This window comes from Canis lupus, chromosome 28 (assembly GCF_011100685.1).
Source record: "Canis lupus familiaris isolate Mischka breed German Shepherd chromosome 28, alternate assembly UU_Cfam_GSD_1.0, whole genome shotgun sequence".
NCBI lineage: Eukaryota > Metazoa > Chordata > Mammalia > Carnivora > Canidae > Canis > Canis lupus.
The window spans coordinates 10080408-10108315 of NC_049249.1; the positions used below are offsets into that span (position 1 = coordinate 10080408).

Genomic DNA, 27908 nt, shown 5'->3' on the forward strand with positions numbered 1-27908 from the left:
GCGCGCCCGCCGGCGCCGCTTCCTGAGGGACTCCAGCACCTGCCGGCTTCCATCTCCGCCACCCCAGGCCCGGGCCGCGCCGAGGGGGCCTCGGGGAAGTTTGCGGCCCCTCGGGGCACGCGCGTTCTCCCTCGGCTCCCACTTTCCGCGTCCCCGCTGTGCAGCGTTTCGGGGTTTGTTCTTCTCTTCCCTGGAGCACGCACGAGACCTCGGGAAACTTTGCGCACAACTTGCAAACGCCCGGAACGGGGCCCGGGGCTCCCTCGAGCCGGGGAGGGGCGCGCCCAGTCCCGCACCTGGACGTCGGGCGGCCCGGCCCCTGGCTCCTCGGCTGTGGGCGCGCTCCCGACGCCGCCCCCCGGGGCGCTCCGCGGGCCTGCGCCCGGGACGTCCCAGCCGGAGCGGCATTGTCTTCCCGGGGAGCGGGGGAACCTCGGGGGAGGGGCGGGGAGGGGCCGGCCGCGCGGGCTAGCCCACTACTCATTTGCATTTCAAAGGCAAACTTCTGCCGGACTTCCCCGGCCGCCGCGGCGGCGGACCTACCGGCTTTGCACGGGTCGTGGTAGTGCTCCAGCGGCGGCTCCGCGCCGTCCTCGCCTTCCAGCGCCGAGGAGTCCCGGGCGGCCTCCGAGCGCTCCGCGAGCCCCCCCGCGCCGCGGGGCAGCGGCGGCGGCAGCAGCAGCAGCAGAGACAGCAGCAGAGGCCCCGGGGCCCCGAGAGCAGCTGCCCCGGGCATGGTTGCGAGGCGCCGACGGAGACCGCGGGAGTCGCGTGCGCGGAAAGCTCGGCTCGGGCCAGGGACCGTGCGCCCGGGAGGTCGGCGGCGGCCGGGCGCACGATCAGACACGGCTGCCCGGCATGGCTCGGGCGCGGAGCGAGCAGGGCCGGCGGCCGGGGCCGCGTCGGGGCGCCCGGGGAGCCGCCGCTCGGAGCTCCTTGCCCGGCGGCCGAGGCTGCGGCGGCTGCGACTGTGGCGGTGGTGGCGGTGGTGGGAGCAGTGGCCGCCCCGCCCCTCCGCCCGGGCTGGACCACACAGGCCTCGCCAGGGGCCCGGGGCAGCCAATCACTCGGGCGCCCGAGGCGAGGCCCCTCCTCTTCCCGGCACCTCCGCAACTTCGGAGGAAGCGGAGCGAGGTGAAGATGCTGTAGGCAAGGACCCGGGGCCCCCGGGCCCCCCCCGGCCCCCCCCCGGCCCCCGAGAGCGCTGCTCCTGAAGATCAAGGCTGGACTTCCCGCCTAGTTTCACTCGCCTCAGTCACTTTACAACTCCCGGACGCACACGTGGCGGCTGCGAGCTCAGGGCCAGGAGCCCCCCGTGAGCGGTCGGCGTCGTCATCCACTGGCTCTGCTTTCGGACAGTTAATCTCGCTGGTAGCTTTCAACTCGTAAAAACCAAAGATGACGATTCTCCCAGCTTTCTCAACATCCCTCGTCCAGCCATGAAGGACGCTGGCTGCAGCACCCACCTCACCAAACGTAGTGGCTGCTGATATGGGTGCCTTAGGGGAAGAATTATTTAAAACGACAGATTTCCCCTCTCGGTGACCCAACCCTTTAGCAAAACTGTTTAAGATGCTTCGTACAGGCAAAAAAGATTGACAAATGAACAGCTGTACGTGCTATTTGTGTTAAACTACAGGCATGTTTTTATTAAATAAGCCACTTACCATTAACTTGATGGAATAAAAATGACCAATTTCTGAAGCCTGGTTATTTTTTTTTGCCAATTAAAAACATATGCCCAAATAATTTAGAATAATCAAGAGATATTTGAAACCCACTCCCACGTTGTACCTTAAATGTAAAAATTGTCAGAACTGAGCCATTTTGACTTAGAGACATAAAAAGTACTATTACCATGAGGCATTTCAAAGACCTTTTTATGCAAGCAAAATTGCCCTAATCAAGAAGTAAACCATACCAATGTGTAGAGATTTTTCAGCATCACACCCAGTAGAATCTCTTTTTCATTTAAACTGCAAGGAAAAAATGAACTAAACTTCCTTTTGGGTTTCCACATGATTTCACAGCCACTAATGACAAAATAGCTGACAGAGAGCCCAGAGCTGGGCTTTTTATGCAGGAGTCAAATTTCTTGCATTAGGATAGTCCATCTTATTATGATAATCTGTCTTACCTATTAACTAGGTAACGAGTCCTTCAAACCAGTAAAGACTTACAACTTAACCACTGAAGGTGACTATTGGGTATTTTGTCTTTATCTTAAGAAATCCAAGTTGACCCTGTTTCATCATCAAATGGGCACATACAGAATGGAGACAGGTTGGAAAAGAAGATCTGATTTGGAACTCGTGAGAGGAAGAAATTTGGGCGGGATAGATACCACCAAATGGCAGGGAAGAGGCCAAGTGGCCGTTAAACAGGCATGAGGTGTGGGAAGGGGTTGAACGCCATTTCTGCCTGAATGCTGGAAGGAGTCAAACCCAACGCCAGAGTTCCCTGCATTCAATCCAGTGAAGGTCACCACCTGTCAGTAGACAAGTCCACAAAGTCAACATCTAAAAAGCCTAACAAACTTCTGTGACACTTCCAGGTCTCCAGATGGCACTAGGCAAACAGCCAACTGGCTTCCTCATTAGCAGGGAATTCCTCTGGAAAGTAGGACAATTATTACAGGAGACTTCTTTTTTTTTTTTTTTTTTTTTTTTTTACAGGAGACTTCTTATACAAGCCTTGAGGTTGTGAGCTTTTATTGCCTCTAATCCCCACCTGGTGAGTAGCTGCCAGGTCTTCTCACCAACACTCTTTGTCCAAGTATTTTGAAGACAGTGTGGTGCTCCTGAGTGAGCAAGCTGCACAGTTTTATGTCAGAAGTATTGTTTTGATGCTACTTGGGCTATCAACCAACAAATACCAACAAAACATTTGGATCACAGTATTGAGAGGTTAGATAGGAACTGAAAAGGGATGGTTAATCATTTTTATCAGATTTTTTAAAGATTTTATTTATTCATGAGAGACGCACAGAGAGAGGCAGAGGCATAGACAGAGAGAGAAGCAGGACCCTGTGGGGGAGCCTGATACGGGACTTGATCCCAGGATCCCGGGATCACATCCTGAGCTGAAGGCAGATGCTCAACCACTGAGCCACCCATGTGTCCCATCACTTTTATCAGTTCTATAGTTCCACAGTTCCTGATTTCACACTTTTATATATTAAACTCTAATCTGCGTTCACATAATTTTTAAAATACATGTATTTTAAATTTAAGTCCCATGGGAAAACTAGAGGTAGATTTAGAATCACAGTCTTTATGCTTGCAAGCTGCTCAGCTTAGTTCCATTGCATTCGTAATTATTCATAATTTTTGTAGGTTTCCTCCCCCATAGCTCATGGTCCTGTGGAAAACCTGCAAGTGGATACAACCTTTGCGCCCTGTTTAGTCAGATATCTATCATCCACCTAACTCATTCCATCACTTTCCATATACCCAGAGCAGCCCGGTTCTCTTGCAGCAGCTTTCGAACCCCTCCACTACCCCTAGTTTTCTCAACTACTCCACACATGGCACTTTCTCATTCTGCCATTCCAGGGCACTACACATCATCACCCTCTCCTCTGAGGTAGGGAGCAGAACCTCTGGAATAGAGCAGGAACTCTCATCTGCTGGTTTATTCCTTTGTTTACAATATTGACCACTGAGAAGGCACTTTGAGTTCTTTGGAAGTTCTTAAAAATAATTTAAATTACAATTTTTAGCAGCTATTTATTTTTTTTTTTTTTTTTTTTTCTTTTTTTTTTTTTTTTTTTTTATTTATTTACTTATGATAGTCACACAGAGAGAGAGAGGCAGAGACACAGGCAGAGGGAGAAGCAGGCTCCATGCACCGGGAGCCTGATATGGGATTCGATCCCGGGTCTCCAGGATCGCGCCCTGGGCCAAAGGCAGGCGCCAAACGGCTGCGCCACCCAGGGATCCCCTTTAGCAGCTATTTAAAACTCCTTGTAGCTCTTCTCCAAAACCTTTATCCAAGCTCCTCAGACACACCAGACCTTACCATCCACCTTTCATACTTCCAGCCCCAGTTCCTTCCACCTCTGTCTGTGCTCTACTCTTGTTGCATTAAAGACTTGCAATTGCCCTAATAGAGCCTTGCTGCTTCAAACCTGCGGGTGTCTGCTGGGGACAACTTGATAACCACACAGCCTGCATCCTCATGCCAACACCTATTATAATAGTTTACCACACTTTGGACACTTACCTATATATATGTCTGTCCTACCCTACTGGTCTATAATCAACTCCAACTTAGAACCACCTTCCATATTTCATTCTAGACCCTCCCTTCCCATTAAAGACCTTCAAGATTAAGTCCCATAATCTTAGCGGCTTAGACTGAGCCACTAAGAATAACCATGACATTGGCTAGTTAAAATAACTTCCATCAACTTCTCCCTATAACCATCTCCTTCCACTTTGTAAATTTGAAACTTTGATAAAAGTTTTTTGCATGTTTTATTTAAACATGCAAAGCTTTGAAAATAATTTATTTGTAGAGTATATTACCAACGACTCCACATGTCCCACTGGGGGCACATTCCCCCTTTTACTAATGTTAAACTGTAGATGAACAGTTTAATAAAATAGTTCTCTTTTTGAAATCCAGAAACTGGCTGTATAAGAGTCTTTTCCAACCACACAAAAAAATGTTCATTAGAGATCAAAAGTAATCCAAATTTCTACTAACTTAAAACTACTTGGCCAACAGGAATTGTCAAGTATAGGTATGGAGGCAGCTAATAAAATCAGGGGAAGAAAAGAACTAAAAAAGGTTGACAAGGATTTAAATAACTAGTTAAAACTGGAAATGAAAAACAGAAGTACCATTAGACCTGAAGCAATGAACTACTGATTTTGATGTACAATAAAAATAACCCTTTCATTGGTATAGAACACTCATTTTCAATGTGATCTTTACCTATATTATCTGCTCCCCAGGCTGGAGAGGTGATATCCCCATTTCACAGTGACAGTGGTCAAGAGGACTCTAATCTACTCAATACTTCTGGCCTAACATAGTACTCTTTGGCTGCTGTAGCTTCTTTTCTCTAATACCTACTGATCTACGTTATCAGCTTCACAGAATGGTTGTGAATACTGCTTATATAATACTGCTTTGACTAGACAACGTATTGTCAATCAGAATGACAGGCATGGGAGGTAGTGGGATTTGAGCATAGAAGTCAAAAGAAGTGATAAGTCAATAGAAGTCAAAAGAATCATAATAAAAGAGAAAAATAATTTTGTAAAGACAAACCTTATTATACCATTCTTGCACCTGTGTGTGTGTATATATATATATTTTTTTTTTCAAAATAAGAAATAGGGGGGAAAAAGTAAAATCTTAGATTTTAAAGCCTTCATTTCAGGGGTCGGCAAACTGTAGCCCATTGGCTGTTTTTGTTGTCATATTGGAAAGTAGCCATGCTCACTGGTTTATGTACTATCTACTATGGCTGTTGTGCTACAGCGGTAGAGTAATTGTATCTGGCTCTCAAAGCCTCAAATATTTCCTATCTACCCTTTACAGCAAGTTTGCTGATTCCTGTTTTACTGTGGAAGGCTATTGGTAATCTCTTCATATGCATACCAATAATAATGGGTTATCCCTTATGCCTGGTTCACTTGTTTCAAAAAGGAAAGAAATAAAGCATCCAAGGAAAGTACATTTAACTTTTTATTATTTTAAAAATCCAATTTCAGTTAGATTAACAGACTAGATTAGAACCTCAAATGTATTTGATACAGTATACACTGGATATCTATTACTAAAAAGCCAGTTGGAACATGACCTACACAAACCAAAGGTGTGTACAAAATGGAAGTAATTATCAAGCAGTAACTGTTTTCTTCCAACTGATACCGATTGCCCGGGCTCTGTGGGGACTTAAAGGTTCAAATTTGACACTGATGAAAAAGCCCGACTGGGACTGCTTTTCCGTGTATACTCTCTTGTCCTTCCAAACACAATTCCATGTTATTTGTTCCTTGCCTTCAGATCTTACTTGTAACATTTCTAATGTTCAAATTACCTAAAGTGAGGAACTGGGGTAAACACACAAAGTTCTGCCTTGTCCATCAATCATCTGCACACCTAGTTCACTAATACTCACACGTGAGCAGCTTTCACACCAGTTTGTTTCCATTTCCTGATACAGCAAAATAACTTAATTTTTGCTTTTTTCTCTGCACAATTCCACCTACAGCTCCAAAAAGAATGTCAACTCAGACGGCTTTCAGAAAAGGCTCATAAGAGAGAAATAGTTATTCCTCATACTGAATTTAAGTCTTAGAAGACTTCTGCAGTTTTATGTTCACTTTTTGATCTACCCTACCTCTAAATCTAGTCTCTTTCTGTACACACTTCCAAACAATCTTTATAAATTTTCACTGCTCTGATCTCTTTAACATCTTGATTGCTAAAATATAGCTTCATAACCATCGAATTTTTATGAAGGTATAAAACATTAATGAATACTTGCATTTTCATACATCACTGCTCCTATTACATGTTCCAGTAAATCAATAGACTGAAGCCCTAAGACACACTGAAATCTAAACTTAAAACCCAGATGGAACTGCAGTGTATAGGTTACAAATAGGCTTTTCTTTCTCAGAATTTATATACAGAAGCCCTTCAGTATATAGCTTTTCCTGAACAAATTACATTAATACATTTATTTTCTTTTTTACATTTGTAAAAATTCAAGGAAATCTTAAAGGAAGATTATTTGCAAGACATAGGGCATAAGGTGGTCTGTAAACATTTCGGAAACAAAAGCTTTAACAAACGGAATACAATCTGTGGATAAACCCTAAATAAGTGGATTTTGGAAGAACTGGAATTTGCAGCAACCACCTTTATAAAGAGATCCGTCCACTGTCAATGGAAAACACCCAATCATATCATTCACCAGGTTCAGATATCACCACAGTACAATGAATTCTAAGAGGATGGGGCTTGATTTGTGGTCAAACTCAGCACAAATCAGGAGCCCAACATGATATACCAAAGAATGCTTTACCATACTTCCAGCCGTTCCATTTCCACTTTATCCTACCCTTGTACTAGGACACATGAATAATTATGTCAATTAGTAGTATAAATTTCAGGAGAAGCATGCTTATAGATGCAAGGAGAAAGTTTATCTTTAGTTTTAGATAGTGTTCAAAGCATCAGTTGATAAGTTGAGCAAATAATGTTAACATATGAAAAGACAGATAAACAGCATTAATGGAGTGGAAGAACCTCACCCTTTGGTTAACTTAAGTCATATTTTATTTTATTACTCTATAACCCAGAGCTAGGGAGCTAAACTGTTTATGGATTACATCTTCTTCAAAGACACAGACATAGCCAGCACCTACATAAAGGTAGAAACTAATACGTATTTTCCAAAGGACTTTCAAGGCAATTTATATTCATTTTAATGATACTTAATATATCTGGAAATTAGAACGCTTTTTTTTTTTTTTTTACCTGAAGATTCCCAAGGACTTGAAATCTATTTAGTAAAAAGAACTGGTTGACCTGAAAGTAGCTAAAGCAGTCATTTTTTAAAACCCTACATCTTACCTGCAAGATTCATGAGAAATAGATGTCATTTTACTAAGATAAAAGTTTGCTGTTCAATTTATACTCCATCAGACGATATGGTGTTGTAAGTACTTTACATGTGGTTAAAGAGTTATATTACATAAACCATTAAATATTGGCATTCAGTTTCCTTTCTTGTAAGATCTTAAAGCCAGGTGAGAAGAGAAAATGGAAGAGCCAGTAGACTGCATTTAATATAACATTTTGGCTTGAGAAAGGATTTACTACAGCTTCTGATCAAACTCCTGTTTGTTTATGTCAGCCATATTTAAGTGGTAAGAAACCAAAATTTTCACTCTTTATAGTCCTTACATATCACATTATAGGATGCAGAGTCAATTTATAGAAACATTTTGTAATGAAAACATGTTATGAACTATAAATGGCATGAGTTTCACATTGAAGTTTAAATACAGCGGTTTTGAGTCTTTCTAAAAATACCAATATACAGTATTGTTTTAGGTGGTCATTTGCATAGCAAACTATTAAACTAGAAACTCAATGGTTCTAGGAAAACTTCACATTATGGATAGTTCCAGAAAGATGTATTCAAAATTAAATCACTTCTCTTAGAAAACTGTAACCTTTATTTGCTCATCCATTAGTAAATAAGCTAGCCGCTTTTACCCCATCCCCCCTTTACATGGTACACCAAACTGAAGAGATTTTGTGCCACAATCTAATTCGAAGGGCTTACCATTTACTTTGTGACTATACTGGATAATCTAGATGTAAGGAAGTTTGGGGATTTTAAAGTGTGGGTCTCCTGTATTAGAAAAGCATAGTTTACAGTATATTTTAAAAACTTCATTCAGTAATAATTGTCTTTTGAAAAGATTATCTTCAAATTGCAAACACATCTATTTTCACAAAACAATTTGGTCAGGAAAGTTTATTTTAACATTCTAAAGCAGTAATGCTTTAGATGTTACTTAAGTGCCCCAGACAGGATTAACAAAATTAAATGTTTCTAAATTACAAATTTAGCTCCTGTAGGAGCCTCAGAAATTAAACAGAAGAAAACAATCCCCCCTCCCAAAGGAAGTATGACACACACATTTTGAAGAAATCCCAATGTTTCATGCAGTGGTAGGCAAGATGTAAAAAGCCACCCAAATTCACACATTTCTACACCAATCATCATCAGAAAAAAGTCCTCCGTAGTCAATCTGTACATCCAAATGCATTTGAGAATCTACACCTACGTTACATTATTTAATGTTATATACATTTATTACCCACCCCCCTTGTTTTTAATAATTTCTTATGTAAAACCTTCATTCAAACCCAAAAAAGATGTAAGACTAACTTGGGGGAAGGAAAAAGATAATCACTTTAGACATTCAGTTAAAATGTAGTTTATCTAAATCTCAAAATGTTTAATAAAAACAAATATCTTCTCCATTTAACACTTTGCTTTCTAACTGTACAGTAAATTGCATTGTAGAGAGTACACCTCTATCTTCAGACTGTATCTTCTTTGGATGGAATTAAGATAGAACTGAATAGCTTTAAGATAAATAAATGGGAAGTTGGTCCAACTAAGATGACAGCAGATATATTACATGCAGGATTTAATATTTTTTAATTCTCTCTTCAAAAAAAAAAAAAAAAAGGATGCAGTTCGATTGGGGGGAGGGGGAGTCAAAAAGAACCCAGATTCAATATATAAAAATGTCCCATAATAGGTTGACGATGGCAGTAAAAATAAGAGAAAAGAGTAATCTTTCTGGAACATCATTTTTCAATAACGTAGAAACACTAAGTGCCAGGAAGATTCTATTCATGTAATTTTAGCATCCAAGTTTCCCTCTATTTATTTTATTGGAACAAATGCTTTAAATAAACTATTTGTCCTCTTCACTGAAGAGAGCTGGTCTATTTCATCTTTAATAAGCTAGTTTTGGGGAAGATTAGCCATGTACTGTAGTAATGCCTACTGCATAAAATCCAAGCATTTGCTGTGAACAGTTGGAGAAAGCAGTCAGTAAGAACCTAGGATCAGTGGAAATAGATGTTACTTTAAGCCATCCAGGAAAGAGAGACCCACAGAGTACCCGTGTGAAAGCCCAAATCTCTTCTTGCGCTTTTTTTTTCTTTGCTGTGCAAGTTCCACCCCTATGAAAGAGAAACTGATCCGAAGTTCCAGGTTTTCTTGGGTCTCTAGTCAATTTTCACATTAGTATAGATTTTTCGGACAAAGGCACTTGTTCCCATGTAACCAATTGCTCCTGCAAAGATAAAATAAGATGTTGTGAAACAAATACATACAGGGTAGTATCCCATTTACAAACACTAAATGCTCTCTGCTCTGGAAAGCTATTCTTTTTTTCAATTCTTTTTTTCAAGATAACATCTTTTTTGTTAGTATTTGTTCTGAACTTATTAGAACCGTATCATTTGTTACGCAAATCACCTATTATTATCATATATCAGGTTAGACCTGATGTGATATTTTTAGAATTAAATATCAGTTATTACATGTATAATTAATAACTATATGAATTAAAATACATCACTTACAAAGCAAGAATAATTTGATAATGACAAAAATGTGTTAAATGAAAAAAACATGTCTTTTTAAAACTTAAATATAAATTTTTCTAGGTCATTTAAACCATTTTAACATGTTCCCCAAATCATCTGATACCTAATGGAAGTAAGAAGTGATGGGATTCTCTCAGAAAAAGACTGAGAACCATGGCCCAATAGCATTTGAAGCTCTAAAGAGGTATTTTCTGATGGTGTTTTTATCTTTAAATTATAGAAGCTCTGTGGTTGGTAAAAAGAAAGATATATTTGAAGAAGTAGATGAGAGAGACAGGTAAGTAGTGAAATGTTTTTTAATATTAGCTTCAAGTGAGGCTCAAAACACCAGAAAGCAAAAGATTTGTCTGTTTTGTTAGTTATCTACCTCCTATACCTTAAAAGAGTACATGGCACATGATAAGGTACTCAATAAATATTTATTGAATGAATCAATGGGATAGCTCTTTACTGCAAATTATACTTAGGTATCCTCAGAACAAGAGAGCTAGTCAATCAAATCAGAGAGAAGATTCTCCACTGCAATTAGAAATTTACCATCCAAGCCTTCCTTAAGTTAATAATGATACACACACAAACACATACATACACATAGACCCCTAATTAGTTACCTTTGAACTAACTTCTTTTCACCCACTGGTGACTATATGGAAAGAAAGAAGTCTATTTTGCGTTTCCTATATATAAACTGTACCTCAAGGTAACTACATAGACGATGAAAAGAATTTTCTTCTTATAGAAGAGCCCCAGCTAATAAATATAAAAGGAACAACAAAATTAGAATAACCAACAATGTGTTATATGATCTAGGCAGTAATTATCAATGGCTGCTAACTTCACAGTTAGAACCAGTGCCTCCCGATAAGTTTACAAACCCTTATTTAAGTACTGTTGAACAAGTATTCCTGAATATGATCAGGTCTATAGCTCTAACTACCCCTTTACAGGAACTACGGGGAGAAATACATGGAGAAACACTAAATGATACCTCAGCAAAATTCAGAGCGTGGAGAACTCTATAGAAATTAAACAAAAACTCAAGTTTCTTAAATACATTGCAAGGGAAAAGAGAGAACATCAGTAGATTTAAAAAACCCTAAGAAACATTTTAACCAGAGGGCTGGGTGGCTCAGTGGGTTAAGCATCCGGCTCTTAATCTCAACTCAGGTCTTGATCTCAGGATTCTGAGTTCAAGCCCCATGATGGACTCCACAGTGGGTATGGAGCCTACTTAAAACAAACATTTTAACCAAGCAATGCATGGACCTTAGCTAGATCCTGATGCAAACAAACTGTATTTAAAAAAAGGCATGGAGATGGGTGGGATAAATGTGAATACTAACAAAATATTTGAGCATATGAAGGAATTATATATGTGTATATACTAAAATTATATAATATTATAAAACTACATATTATATAACTAAGTATATACTTATAGTTATTATATGTACACACACATATATATGTACGAAAATATTTACAGTTAAAAATGACATGAAGTCCGAGATTCAGATCAGAATAAAAAGGGGGATATGGTGGCATTATGAGTAAGACAAGATTGGCCAAGAGTTGATAATTTCTGACTCAGAGACTCAATATACACACATATTTTTCATTATACATACACACACACAAAAATAATAAAAATTCTTTTCATATATATTTGAAAATTTCCCATAAATACTGAAAGTATTCTTAAAACCCACCAAGCAACAAAGCAAACCTATTTCCAATTATTTTTCCAATTAATAGATATTTATTATAAAATGAGGTATTATATTACAAGTATACTTGGAAATAGTGATAATTCTTTCTCATTCTGAAATAGTTATAAAAGAAGTCCTTACAAAGTAAGGAAAAAAACCACTCAATTTGTAAATATAAACCTGAATTCTTAAAACATAAAAAAAAAAATCTATGAAATTTTAACTAGAATCAAAAATTTAACTGGCCTAATATCACACCAGTCTAATAACCAAATCTAATATCTAATATTCTAGACTTATAAACCGTTGTTCCCCTCTGAGCAGAGACATGCTTAAAAGCAAAACAGTGTCGACCTAGAGAATCATTTTTCCTAATCTTATGAGTATCTCAAGAATAAGCATATAAAAATATGACTTTATAAAAAGGAAGATACTAAATACGCTCTCTAGAAATGTAAATGTCTTGAGAATAATACAAATACACTTTCAAACTTAATTTCCTTACTACTAAAATGCTATGATCAGAATGCGAAAGCTATAACAATCGAATTATTTCCACCTTAACACACTTCTTTTTCCTACATTAAAAAAACAATAATTTTTTTCTTTCAATTGTGGACTTTAAAAAAGCATTTTAGCAATATAACCTGATTAGCATGTACAATTTTTGTATTATGATGACATTTTAATCAGTTCATCTGAACTGTTTCCTCTCCCTCAGCCCCGCCAAAATAGATTAGCTCCAAAGGCACATACACCCATTAAAGAATAAATGTTGGGACACTGCCAGAACAGCAGGGAACTGTAGATGTGCCAAGATTTTCAGGCAGCAAGATGAAATTTCAACAGGAAAAGCACTAAAAAAACTAGCTAAATTCATTCCATTTTCTTTGTAAATGTCAAGATATTATGTCTCTAGGTCTTCCTAAGATCACATATTGAATCAAGAAAAAAAAATTTAACCCTCTGCATAATCCCATGATTCTACACATCGCTGAATGCTGGTGATAATCAAGAAAGACCTCAGATTAAATAAAGAGGAGTTCAAGGAGCAACATTCTGAAGGAAGGCAGGCTAATAATAATACTAAAGGAAACTTCTGATTGCCTAGGGATACACAAGGATGTTCCTGTGTAATACAAATCTAGTTTTAACCTGCAGATCCTAGTCCTCTTTTCCTCAAAGTTCGTTAACAAATTAAGTATTGCAGGGAAAGGCTATCACAGTAGCTATAAATAAAATATGCAGTCATAATACAGAGAACTGTCTCTCCTTATAGCTTGTGGAATTAGTTTTATTACTTTACAGTCAATGTCATCTGTGTATGTGCACACATGATCATGTACATGGTATATATAAATGGAACAGATTTGAACTGACATAAAGCACTTACTTTAGTTTAAGGTGTACAACATAATGATTTGATATGGGTACATATTGTGAAATGACCACCATAATAAATTTCATTAACATCCATCACTTTCATACAGCTATGGTTTTCTTTTCTTGTGATGAGAACTTTTCAGATCTAATCTCTTAGCAACTTTCAAATATACAATATTGTTAACTATAGTTACCGAGCATGCCTAGAACTTAAATCATCTGATAATTGGAAGTTTGTAACTTTTGACCACCTTCACTCATTTTGTCCACACTCCTAATCTCCCCTCCTCTGGTAACCATTAATCTATGGAATGGATATGCTCTTCTGATGGAGGGAAAAAGCAATTGTGGTACCTCAGAGGTCCACAAGTGCCATACCAGAAGCTAGCTAAATTTTAACAAGATTATCATATCTTCCTTATTCTATTGCCTACCCTATAGCTAAAGATAGAATTACCAAAAAAAAAAAAACAAAAAGTCAATAGCAAATAACAGGAGAAGGGGCTGAATTATAAAGTATCTGGAAATGTTTCCATAGTATTAGTCCTTAAGCCTTGCATCATTCTTATAGGGTAACTAAAATTAGCCTCATTTATCAAGTGAAAACCATTCTGAACCCGAAGAAAAGTTAGTTACTGGTATGCATTTCCTTTAAGGTACCTCTGCTTAAACTCAGTGTCATGAGGTTGTTCTGAAGTGAAAACACAGGTATAGAAACCTAAACAAATTACAGACACAGACACAGACACACAATCCCAGAACAGAAGGAAGCACCAGGACTGTTAGCCCTCACCAGTACAGAAACAGTAACAGCCATCTCATTGAGCATCCACATCTACCTGTTTACCCACATCCAATCACTGAATCCACAACACAACCCTGTGAGGTGGGTGTTACTTCTGTTTGGCAAATGTGAATGTTGAGGAAGAAAGGTTAAATAATTTGGCCAGAGTAACATGGCTATTAAGTAGAAGCATCAGAATTTGCACATAGGACTGACTGACCCCAAAAGCCTCAGCTCTTCCCATTCCCCACCATGTCTCCCACAAAACTGGGTCTCTCTTAACACTTGATAACACATCTTCATTATACTTGTGCTATACATACGATACAATGACAAATAACTACTCTGAAAGATATTCTCATTTTACAGATGAGAAAAACAAGATTTAGAGACTTAAATATGACTTCCCAGAGCCACAAAAAAGCAGCATAGAGATTTAACCTGGGTCTCTTAGGCTCTCAAGTCCATGCCCTTTCCCTTTATCAGGCTTATTTCCAAAAGTTCTTTATTTTCTAGGTATTTTACACATGCCAGAGACTCTATCGTATGGTAACTATTACTTCTTCTATTTAATGGAAGATTGTGATAGACCCAAAACACAGTGGTAGCATTATCCTCATTTTTTTTTTGTACTTTTCCTCATTTTACACAGTTTGGAGAGCTTGGAAAACTGGATCAAGGTACAGAACATACATGTGGCATGGACAGAACTTAAACCCAGTCTGCAGACATCCAAGTGTGTACTTATAACCTGGACATTGCCTCTTGGACATGGCTATCTCTAGGAATAGCCTTAGAAATCTCCAAAAGGGAATCACTCAGCCAGTATCATAACCTGTTTACATCATTATCTTTCCCAAAGAGACTTAAGCTTTAAAAAAAAAAAAAAAAAAAGGAAAGAAAAGAAGGGCAGCCTGGGTGGCTCAGCAGTTTAGTGCCGCCTTCAGCCCAGGGCATGATCCTGGAGTCCTGGAATCGAGTCCCGTGTTGGGCTCCCTGAATGGAGCCTGCTTCTCCCTCTGCCTCTCTGTCTCTCTTATGAATAAATAAATAAAATATTTTTAAAAAGAAAAAGAACAAGAAAAAAGCCAAATTTCAACATGAAAAAGAAACTAATTGTGGTACAGAAAACAGGGCAATACAAAATTATTAGGAATGTTAAAAAAGAACATGATGAATTTTTGAGGAATAGTCTAAAGAACTATAATCAGACTCGAGTTTATTTTGTTGTTCCTGATCAAGCCACAGAATGTAATTTCCAATTACTACATTTTTCGGATTCTACAAATCTCAAAGATGAACTCATGATATTCCAAAAATTTCAGAACTTACCACACATTATTCCCAAGGCTGTGCTAAATACCGCCATATAACCAAAGTAAAATGATGTCTGAAATAAGCCATACATCCTGAAATAAGACAAAAAATATATATAGTATATCTATTTTTACTTTCAACATAGGGCCTTAAATTCTACTATTTATTTATTTTTTTAATGGAAGTATAGTCAGTTGACACGTTACGTTAGTCACAGGTGTACACAAAGCAACCGGACAAATCTGACCAGACAAATTTATACATTATGCTGTGCTCACCACAAGTGTAGCTACCATCCATCACCATACAGTGCCATGACCATACCACCGACTATATTCCCTATGCTCAGCCTTTTATTCTTAAATTGTTATTTAAATGACTTTTGTTTCCTAAATACAAAATGAGAAAATGTCTCCACTTACTTTGTTTTGAAAAAATAGTAGTAAAAGGAATACATGTAAACATAGATCGCAGTTGATGCAGCAGAGAGAAAACTTGTCCATTGCCTGAAAAAATAAAGTAACTCTTTTGAGTGAATGGCACTGAAACATATTTTAAACCAAAGAACATTATAAAAACATTCTTGAAAATGGATGTAGGGGCACCTAGGTAGCTCAGATGGTTAAGCATCCAACTCTTGATTTTGGCTCAGGTCATGATCTCAGGGTCATCAGGCTCCATGTTGGGTGTGGAGCAGTGCTTAAGATTCTCTCTCTTCTTCTTCCTTTGTCCCACCTCCCCATCCTCCACCATGCTCTCTCTCGCTCTTTCTCGCTTTGTAAAATAAATATTTTTTAAAAATCCACATAGATGGCATTTAAATATATCAATAAGGAGAAATCCTAAGAATTGGAAGGAGAGACTCTGAATTTTGTCAGATGCCCTATTATAAGTGACCTTAAGTAAACCACTTCATCAGAACCATCTCCTTTTGTTCAAAATGGAGCAATGCTTCCTCATAAAGTTCTTATCACATCAAGCACTTTGTAAAAATATATAACACAGTGACAATTGAAAGTACAAAAACTTTTTTGTAAAAACAAAAACAAAAACAAAAACTTTTTTTGTGGCTGATATTACTTTTCCTCTAAAATCTTCATCATTTTTATAACTAAAAAAAGGTTCCTATACTATCTTAAGGAGCAAAATTTCTAAACAGATCTTTTACTCTACTTGATACACTTCAAATGGCATCTTACTTGAAAATAGAGTTCCAAGGTTCCTCCCTGATATAAGTACTTACCACCTATAATCCTCTGCATTTAGTAGAAAGTATGTGCACACAATGGTCACACAGACGGTCACAATGCACAGGATGACCAGCACCAGCATCATGAAGCCATAGACATAGTAGATCTTATATGCCCAGAAAGATGTGAAGATGAAATACCTTAACAAAATGCAATAAAGACAGTTTCTAATCTTTATTCTTGAAGCTCACCCTTTTGCTAAATCTCATATCTTCGTTCTCACTTTCATCATACTTAAATCTCAATTATTTTCTTTCAAGTAACTTCCAACAGTTTCTTTTACCCTTTTTTATCTATTAAGTCCTCCAAAAATCTCTCAAAAATATTTTCTTGGATAATCTTTCAAGAACAGATTTTTTAGTAGGGCATTCATCTCTAAGAAAACTGAATAAATTAGAAGCTTAAAGGAGTAAAATGTGGCAAAGAAAAATGAAAATAGCTAAAAATTCTTATCTGTAAAATAAAAGCAATTCCCTCATTCTTGCATTTTTTTCTAGATATGACACTATTCAGCAATGTATTTTATATTTTATAAAACACGTTAGTAAATTTTAAAAAGTATATTTGATAGAGTAATAATGTATAAAACTAGAAAAATAATAATAATTAGAAAAAAAAAAGCCTAAAGAAGCTTCCTGCTGTTTTTGGAAGACAGTAAGAGATAACAGTAACATTTTACACAAAGAACAAGACCCTCAAGGTAATTCCATTCCCCAAGTCATCATCAGAAAAGGATCTTTTTGTCTTTTTTTTTTTTCTTGTTCTGTTTAGCTCACTTACTTGTCACTGATTCTTTCAACAGATATTTAGAGGCCCTGCCACATGACAGAGAAGCAGTGAGAACAGAACTGTGAAGATGACAAAGTCTCTACTCCACTCTCAAGGACAGGATGCTCTGTAACATGTGCTTTACCAATGCACCTAAGAGGGGCAACTTACCAGTTTGGTTAGGGGAGAAGTGGTAGTGAGAAGAATCAAATAAGGCATGTGGGGATAAGGGGAGCCAGAAGAATGGTCCACGAACAGCAAAGGCAAAACTTACAAATATGTGGAAAAAGTCAAAGTAACTGAGTATGGCTACAACTTCAAATGAAGGAGTGAGAGCTAGGAGATGTGGCTGGAGAAGCAAATGAGGCCAGATCCTATAGTATGAAAGTCCTTACTGACTATGTTATAGGGTTGGGACCTTACCTCAATGAAAATGAAGAAAAATCTTTAGCAAAGAAGTGACATGATCAGATTAATACCTTAAAAAGATCACTGTGGCTACCAAGAGGAGAATAGACTCAAGGGTGGTCAAAACAGAAGAGAATTTAAGGATATAGCAGAGACACTATTCAATGGAACAGAGTACCTGAGAAAACAGGAAGAGATGTGATCCAGAAGGTACTGGGAAGAGGGGTAGGACAGAAAAACAGAGGTTAAGTCAGGGTGACGATACAAAGCAGTATATGAGCCTAGAAGTACCAAAGAGGTTCCTGAATTGGCTTTATTAAGCCACAAGCTAGCGTGACATACACTCCAGTCCCTCTATGGTACTGACTAGTATCCATGGCACACTCACAGCTGGTAGGTGACCCAAATCTATGTCAATTGTGCTTGGTGGTGTAATTACATAATTTAATTGACTATTACACACACCAATAAACATGATAACAAAAGGATGCCTGATTTCTATGAACATTATACTGAGTGTTTTGGAGAAATGAAATAAGGTGAGTCACTTAAAAAACAACATAAAATTAGGTGTGGGTGAGAGAACTATGAAAGTCTTGGGGTGAGATGTATAAATCTAGAAGGATTCTGCACTTAGAATACTTGAGACAGGTCTTGATGTTCTTGTTCCACCTTAAAAATGCTGGAAACACAGAGGATACACTGTGAATGCCAAAGGGAAAATGACAGAAACATTAACAAGATATAAATCAAAGACTCTGGCTCTGTATTTAAAAAAAAAAAAAAAAGAGTGAAAGATATGCTTTTAGTTGTTTTAAGTTAAAATACAATGTTATATATGAACTTTTTTTATAATTGAGCCAGCTTTTAATTAACCAATTACCAGATCTAATCATGTCTGTTAAGGAGGTGTCCACTGTAGGAAAGAATCAGCAGTGGGGCATCTGGAAATGTGTAAGGGAATTCTGAGTAGTCGCAATGACTGGCATTTCATGGGCAAGAACCAGAAGTATGTGACTGTTCTTGAGAAAGTCCTATATAAAAAAATGTCTTGCCTAAAATGCCAGAGCATTCCCATCAAGGAACATTGGGATACAAGCTGAGGAAAGAAAGACATATTTTGTAGCGGTGACTAAGGATGCCAAGTATCAATATCAAGCACAGTACTTGGGCACAAGGTGGCATACTTTCCACCCCCCAAACTCCTACACATTTCTCAGCACTCCTGTAGACCTCAGTGGAAGGAGACTAGAAATATATGTATCTGAAGACGCCAAGATCTAGATTGACTGGTTGGTAGGTAATGCTTTACCTAGTTCCCTGGACCTCAGAAATACTTTAAAAATATAATAAAAACCAGTCATTCCTTCTATCATGCATGTGATCAAAGACTGGTCTAGTACTCTCTAGCATGCATTCTTTGATTTCTAAGATTTCCTGTTAGGTGAGAAGAGTCTAGAACATAATACAAAACATCTAATTTCACCTGAATATTTGAGACCACAGCAGAAAACTGCTTTTAGGTAGATTATGTTAGATCACTTTCTGGGAGCGATGAAATAATAGACTAACTCTGCTAGATGCCTTCCCTCTGATGGTTCAAAACCTACCATAACTCCTAAATTCTCATTACAATTACATCCCTCAAAACATAAATGCATTGCCACAACTTACATTTCAATAAAGATTGAGCCAAAAGGTAAAATTCCTCCCAGGCAGACAATAACTGCAGGCTCCATGAACCTGGAAAATATTAAAATCAGCAATAAACTTCTAGTATGATTTTCACATTACAATATATAAATCCAGATAACAGGAAGCAGATGCTGGGTACTTAAAAAATAATCTAAGGCACAGGAACAAGCCAGTAAAAAGAAAAACAAAAATTCAAAGAGGCACAATATAGAGGAAGGACCTCAAATTAGCCATATAGTAAAATTCTGGCATAAAAGGCCGAGATAAGAATTTGGGGAATATAAATTCCTGCCACCAACAGAACTCATGAAAAATTCTAAGTATTTGCTTCTGTTCTACATCTCTCAGTAACTTCTAAAAACTTTACAGGCATTTATTTATAGAAAGCCACAGGAAAAGAAAAGTCTTGAGAGCCCTAATTGTGGCCTTGCCATCATCTTTTCCTTGCCATCGCTTTCCTTGGTTCAGAAATTTGTTTTCCTATGAATTATACAGTTAAGGTATTATGAGTTCTGACTTACAATGGAACCAGAGTGAATAAAAAACAAAATTCAAACTTCATTCACTCAACAAACATATATGATGCAATTGGTAATTCTCCACCTGGAATGCCTTTTCTTGTCATTTTTCTCCTGTAAGCATGGGCTCAAGTGTTCTCCCCATGAAGTCCTTCCCAAGTTTCCCAGAAAAAGGTGGGCCCTTCCCCCATGCTTGCACTGCCTCTTGAACATAATTCTGTGGCAGCACTTACTACACTATCCTGAGCTGTCTAATTACATACATATCATACCTCACTAGACTATAAACTCTGGCAGGCTGAAGCTCCTCACCCAGTTAATCCCAGTGCCCCTTGGCACATAAAAGATACTAACATACTATCTCTGGGATAAACAAATTAAAAAACCAAGAGGAGGGGCACACTTGGGTGGCTCAGCCAGTTAAGCATCTGACATGACTCTTGGTTTCAGTTCAGATCATGATTCAGGGTCGGGAGATTGAGTCCCAAGTCAGGCCCCACACTAGGCAGAGAGCCTACTTAAGATTCTCTATCTCCCTCTCCCTCTGCCCATCCCCCTACCACACGTGGACATGCATATATACACTCTCTAAAAAAACTAAAAAAAAGAGAGAGAGAAGAAATAAAAGAGTTTGGAAGCTGGGAAAACAACAAAACAAAACAAAACCTTAAAGGCCATTTAATCTAGTCTTATTTCCTTCTTTTATAGGAATCTAAGACCCACAGAGGTTAAAAATGATCTTCCCAAGATAACATAATCCATGAGAGCCAGATCTAGTATTCAGATTTTAGATCCCATGTAATTATATGATTATGGAAAATATACACATAAGCCTTCCTCCAACTAACTGTGATCCATGGTTTGCAAGGTCATATGTTGTTCCTTCTTCTCCTTTACCAGTCCTAGTAACCTAGAATCTAATCTTGATTTCAAAGAGAAAATGTACTTTTAAAAGGAACATGGACAATTCTAAAACTAGAACAGATCACCTTCCTTTAAACTAGAAGTGCTGTTTTTATTCAGCCTCCATTTCTATAAATGACCTCCGAGTCTACAAAAGACTATATATGTAAGTACCTAAATATAAATTATAGGGAAGCCCGGGTGGCTCAGCAGTTTAGCGCCGCCTTCAGCCCAGGGAGTGATCCTGGAGACCCCGGATCGAGTCCCACATCAGGCTCCCTGTATGGAACCTGCTGCTCCCTCTGCCTGTGTTTCTGCCTCTCTTTCTCTCGTGTGTCTCATGAAAAAATAAATAAAATCTTTTTTAATAAATGAATATAAATTTTGTCTATTAAGAAGGTAAAATATCTAGGAACAGAGGCTTTTATGTGTGTGTGTGTGTGTGTATCCCTTATTATGAATATGTAGAGTCTAATGTGCAGTTATTCTTATGGATAGAGAATATAATAAATGTATATATCGTAGATTGTTCTATTTTTGTCCACTAGTAAGAATCAGGAAAATGAAGAATGCAGAATAGCATAAATCAGCACCAAAATATTTAATTTACTAATTTTAAAGGGCAATATATTTATGAGTTTAGTTTGTTCAAATTTGAATTACAAAGATTAGAAATATAACATATTAATGACGTCCCATTTTATGTCTGAATTTTAAAAAATACAAATTGTCCAGTTAAAAATCTACCAAGAATACTTTCAAAGTGGACTGATTAAAAAAAAAAATCCTGTAAACTATATGTATACTTGTGCCACTAAAGACTCTCTCTTCAGCTATTTAACAGAAATACTCATCATCCTTTGTCAGGATTCATCTTGAATTCCGGAACACATATTTGGATAAAACGTGACAGAATGTATTTGGGAGATTCTAGATTATCCCAAAAGACACAGGACATTAGGTCAGGAAATTGGAAATGATCTTAGTCCTAATTCATCTCTCAACCAGCACAACATATGTGGTTATAAATGTGTGTCAATATTATTAGAATAATAAAATATCTGGAAAGGAATTAATAAGCTAAGGGTTGGCAAACTTTTTCTGTAAGGTTCAGATAGTAAATATAGTAAATATTTGTTTTGAAGGCAATATGGTCTCTGTCTCTGATGCCACAGTGTAAAAGTAGTCATAGATAATATGTGAATGAAAAGGCATAGATATGTTCCAAGAGAACTTCTTCAAAAACAGGCAGCAGGTCAATTTTGTCCTGTAATAAAACTAATACAACTGTTGCAGCTTTAGTTCCCACTCACCTCTATGCACTAATGTACTTATCAAAGTGTTTAATTTATCTGTAAATGGCACCAATATTCAGAAAGTGAAATAAGGATAGAATTGATTACTACTACTAACAATATAGATTGAAGGAAAAAGTAAAAAGATAAATTCTTAAGTTCAAACTTAAGACATTCTAATAAATACAGGCCAATTCTAAAAGATATATATATATATAAAATAGCATTAAGAGTTTTTCTATTGTGAGGAACAATGACATAAAATTTAGCATTCTCTTTACCATTTTTTCTCCGGTATGGGACGAGGCACAGCATTGACACGACACGGAAAGTTGGGCTGACCTGACAGATTTCGGCCAAGTATTGTACCAACAAGATTTAGAGGAAGAATAACAAAAAAACAGATGCAACAAACGGCCACCTGTAAATTAAATTAAGATGTTTATGATTACTCAGAATAACATTAATAAAAATAAAGAGGACACTTGAAATTTAAACACAATTTGATCACAAAATAAAATGTTTAAGTTCAATATAGGTTAAAATTGTGTAAGATATACACTAATGAAAAGAAGTAAACAATGTGCCTTAAAATATTGGAATTGAACTAAATACAAATAGAACTGCTCCCCACCCACTGCAGTTGCTCCCATTCTCTGTTCTCCTATGCGCTCTCTGCTGTGGTCCTTTTTTCTCTCCTGTCACTTTTTAATTGTCATGCTTCTAACATATCCTTTATCTTTTCTCATTATAAACAACTTATTTACTTGGCTGCATTTTATTAAGCTCAGGGAGCTTTGCATGTTATTTCCCTATTTTATAGAGGAAGAAAATGAGACTTGGAGAGGCAAAGTAACCTCTCATGCCCACAACAGCTAAGAAGTGGCTAGACGAAAAACCTCAGTTCGACCTCTCCCATCTCAGAGACTGTGCTAGTTTCTATTCCACACTGCCTTAGTATCTTAACATCACAGGCATATCTCTATTTATGCAGAGATGGGGCATACTAAAATGGTAGGAGTATTTTTCTGCCCATCATCAGTTCAAAGTCTAACATTACAGGGAAGACCATATACAGTCTAGAACCAAAGCAGTCAGTTAGGAAAATAATTATTTCTGTGATTTTTGTCTTCATATAAATCTGGGTACTCAAGGATACACAAGCTCTTTTCCAACTGGCATCTGGTTAAGACCACTTCACTTTCAACTCCTATAAAATGGGCAGACTGAATTGCTCCTATGATCACTTTCAGTTCTACATTTTAGGGCTCTAATAAAAAGCAAAAGTGAGACAAAGTTGAAAGAAAATTGTGAAGAAGCTGAGAGAAATGAAGAGTTGTGGAGTAGAAAATCCACAGTTATTACATGAAGAGAATCTACTGTGAAGCAACATTAGTGGAAGTCACATCTTCATTATATCCTTTTGTGTGTGCTTTAAATAAGCCAGAGGGTATCATCATTCTTTTAGATAAAACTTGTATAAATATATGAGAGTTAAGAGAGTCTTGGAATTCCATTTTAAAGATCAGGCTTAGGAACTCAAATTATTGGTATCTCAGTTTAGACCTACTAAGTATTTATGCTCATAAAATAAGTGAAATATGAAAAATAAGCTGTTAAGATATATTAATCAACAGAAAATATTGCAAATTATACATTGTCTCATACACAACCAGGGGATGAATTGTCTTGATTTTTGCTGTTGACTGCTTTCTTAATTACTGAGATGTGCTTTCATTAAGTATACAAGACCCATAAATGTTAACACATTGTAATAAGGCCTATGTATTTCCCTCTTAATTTACCAGAACTTTAATTTCAAATAAGAAATGAAGAGAAGCTGAAAAGAAAATTCCTATGAAGAATGACATGGTCCGGGAGAGAATGGTTTTCAAATTGTTCCACAGAAGCCTCAGGTCCTGCTGAAAAGCTTCCGGAATTCCACAAGCATTTAATTTTAATATCCTTTGGAAAAGTGTTTTTAAAAAATATTTTGAAGTGTGATTTAAAAAAATATAGATTCAAAGGAGTTCTGTACTGAATAATAATACACTGAAGCTACCTACCATAACGAGGTTAACTCATTTTCATACAGATCTGAGAAGAGTTTCTCCTGCTAACTCTGTGTATCTATTTGGACTTCTCATAAATGTATCATTGATTAGGAAGGTCTGTAATGCTACCCTGGCTCTTTTGTTCTCTCTCCTCTCCCACCAATCCAATTCAGCCTGCACACATTTGTTCACCAAAAGTTGTACAAGCAAATGCACTCTAGCACATGTGTGTGACAGGGAAGTGATATGAAGGCATATATTGCTGGTGTGCTCATTCAAAGGCTAACAATAATTGATAAAGAAAAGTATAACAGTCTCATCAAGACATTATCAACTGTTCAGTACTTGTCTAATTTTCCCCCTTTTCTTGTCTGTTTTTTTTTATACATGATAAAGAATGTGAGCAGTTTGTTAGAAACTGTTAGTGACTGAACTGTGAAACCAATTTTCTATACCTTTATGTTCAAGTTCTGGATGAGTTTACTTGAAGAATTACTCTGAGATTTTAAGGCAAGCTGTTAAAAAACAAGTCACATGAACTAAAAATCATCCATGATGTTGGGATTTTTCTCAATACCGATATTTGACCAAATAAATTGGTTACTGAAGAAGATATGACTGAGCTCTTATTCATACCCCTGTATATTAGATCTGTATTCATCACAACTACATTGCTTCACATTAAATTGAGAATGTTAAATTATTGAATTTGCAAAATTTATTTATACTAAAAGATTCATGCTTCTATCCATTTTCCATATTGGACTTCCACAAGTTCATTTTAAAATGAAAGAAAAGAAAGAGAGAAAGAGAGAAAGAAAGAAAGAAAGAGAGAGAGAAAGAGAGAAAGAGAGAAAGAGAGAAAGAAAGAAAGAAAGAAAGAAAGAAAAAGAAAGAAAGAGAGAAAAAGAAAGAAAGAAAGAAAGAAAGAAAGAAAGAAAGAAAGAAAGAAAGAAAGAAAGAAAGAAAGAAATCTAGCCACTGAGAGTTCAAAACAACAACAACAACAACAACAACAACAACAACCACCTAAGTCTATTACACTGTGAAAACTCTGGAACTCAAACCAATATAGGGCCCTCCCCAGCCTCTGAGCCACTGTTCACAGACTAACAGCAAACAGGGGCAGTAGGGGGAGGACAGACTTACTCCGGGTTGAGGCCTCCTCTATCTACAATAAAAGCAAGTCAGAAACAAGGACTGCCTCTCAGCACTTAATACCCCAAAATACCAAATGCTAAACTCTTCTCAGTCTCAGTCACAAACCAAGAACTTGGCGAATACTTATTCTAGCTCTGCTTCCAGACTGGCCTTCTATGAAATCCATGATGTGAGTGGAATAGAAAGGGAAAGTGCATCCCAAGATGGGCTCTTTTGAAATGCTAAGGAATATAAATTTTACTTATGGTGACACACAGTAATCGCTTTTAGGTAAGGTGATTCTCAGGAAATATACTGTCTTATCAAGTCATTATGTTTATGCATTTCTTCAACACCTGCTCAGACTAGACCATTTTTATCACTCCTTTTCTACCTCATACATTTTATGCCTTTAGGTCTACATAAAAATTATTGAGCTTCAGTTTAAGCATTTTGACAATAGGACCTAGTAATCAGGGCATTGCCAAGTCAAACAAATGCCTGTAGGATATCGATCTATTTTATGAGATTATTCTCAATATGCTAATAAGTAACTTCCCATTCTGCTTTTTGGACTTCATTACCCCAACAGAAACACTGAATGTGAATTTAAAAACATATCTGATGAATCTAGCATCATCTTGATATCAAAACCAGAAAAAAATAAAATTACAGACCAGTATCTTTCATAATACAGACGCAAAAGCTAACAAATCTTAGCAAATGGAATCCAGCGACATATAAAATAATAACAAATTGAGATTTATCAAAGAAATGAAAAATTGGTTTAAGATTCAAAAATCAATCAATACAATTGACCAGACTAAAAGATGAAAATCATGGAATATCTCAAGAGAGACAGAAAAGGCCACTGCAAAATCCAATCTCCATTCAAAAAACAGAACAAAAAACTGTCAGCAAACTAGGAGCAGAAGGGCTTCACCAACTTGATGGAGGGCATCTACAAAAAAAATGCAGGTAACACTTTACTTGATGGCACACAACTGGATTATTTTCCTCTAAGAAGGGGAACAAGGCAAGAAAGTCTGCTCCCACTGCTTCTGTTCAACACTGCACTGGAGGTTCTAGCCAGTGCAATGTGGCAAGAAAAAAAAATAAAAGGTATACAGATGAGAAAGGTAGAAATGCAAGTGTCTTTACTCATAGATAACATGATAATCTATGCAAAAAAAAACCTGTAAGGCTGTACAAAAAAAAAAAGAAAATAGAACTAATAAAGTTGCAGGATGCAAAGCCAATATACAAAAATCAATTAACTGTTTTATAATATACTCTTAACAAACCATCCAAATTTGAAATTTTAAAATATACCACTTACAAATAGCATGAAAAACAGAACATACTTAGGGTTAAGTTCAATAAAAGGTGTACAAAATTTAAACACTAAAATCTACAAAACACTGCAGAGAAAAATTAAAGATATTTAAGGATGTCAAGAGCTATACTGTGTTCTATAATTAAAAGACTCCACATTGTTAAGATGTCATTTCTTCCCAAATTGATCTATAAATTCAACACAATCTCAATCAAAATCTCAGTAGCATTTTTGTAGAAACTGACAAGGTCACTCTAAATTTTATATAGAAATGCAAAGAACCTAAAAGTACCAAGACAATGTTGAAAAAAAAACTGATTTCAAAACTTATTGTAAAGCTATGGTAATCAAAACAGTGTGACACTAGCATAAAAACATGACAAATTAATCAATGAAAGAGAACAGAAAGTCCAAAAATAGATCCACATTTATATAGCCAGTTGATGACCAACAAAAATACTATGGCAATTTAGTAGAGAAAGCATAACTTTTTCAACAAATGGTGTTAAAACTACTAAATAGCCATAAGCAAAACAAAACAAAACCCCTGACCCTTGGCTCATACGATATACAAAATTAAGCAAAACTCAATCATTGACCTTAAATGGATCATATTTAAGAGCCAAAACTAAAAATTTCTAGCAGAAAACACAGAAGAAAAGCTTACTGATCTTTGCTTTGGCAAAAGGACAGAAAAGCACAAACTATAAAGAAAAAAAAAATCAATAAATTAGACTTACTTTTGCTCTTCCAAAGATACTCCTAAGTGAATGAAAAGATAAGCCACAAAATGGGAGACTATACTTCCAAAATAAGTATAGGGCAAAGGACTAGCACCTATAATACACAAAGAACTCTTCCACGCAACAAGATAACAATCTATGAAAAACAGGCCAAAGATTAGAACAGTCATTAAAAAAAATATAGGGATGGCAAATAAGCACACAAAAATATCAACATGATTAGTTACTAGGGAAATGCAAATTAAAATGAGACAACAGGGGACACCTGGGTGGCTCAGTGTTTGAGTGTCTGCCTTTGGCTCAGGGTGTGATCCTGGAGCCCTAGGATCTAGTCCGCATCAGGCTCCCCATGGGGAGCCTGCTTCTCCCTCTGCCTGTATCTCTGCCGCTGTCTCACATGAATACATAAATAAATAATTTAAAAAAAAAGACACCAAT

General features: G+C 37.2%; 2 protein-coding genes across 2 annotated transcripts in view; both read right to left on the bottom strand.

The window, feature by feature from the left end:
- TLL2 (tolloid like 2) overlaps window positions 1-736 on the bottom strand; it is a 120105-nt gene extending 119369 nt beyond the window's left edge. Inside the window, exon 1 of the mRNA XM_038578385.1 lies at window positions 544-736. Within this exon, the coding sequence (XP_038434313.1) occupies window positions 544-736 (193 nt within the window). The remainder of the gene's footprint in view (window positions 1-543) is intronic.
- Window positions 737-5687: 4951 nt separating this feature from the next.
- Window positions 5688-27908, bottom strand: part of TM9SF3 (transmembrane 9 superfamily member 3) — a 67840-nt gene continuing 45619 nt past the window's right edge. Inside the window, exons 10-15 of the mRNA XM_038578389.1 lie at window positions 22479-22618; window positions 19461-19529; window positions 16604-16750; window positions 15783-15866; window positions 15376-15452; window positions 5688-9851 (exon numbers count right to left, since the gene is read on the bottom strand). Of these exons, the coding sequence (XP_038434317.1) occupies window positions 9784-9851; window positions 15376-15452; window positions 15783-15866; window positions 16604-16750; window positions 19461-19529; window positions 22479-22618 (585 nt within the window). The 3' untranslated portion in view covers window positions 5688-9783. The remainder of the gene's footprint in view (window positions 9852-15375; window positions 15453-15782; window positions 15867-16603; window positions 16751-19460; window positions 19530-22478; window positions 22619-27908) is intronic.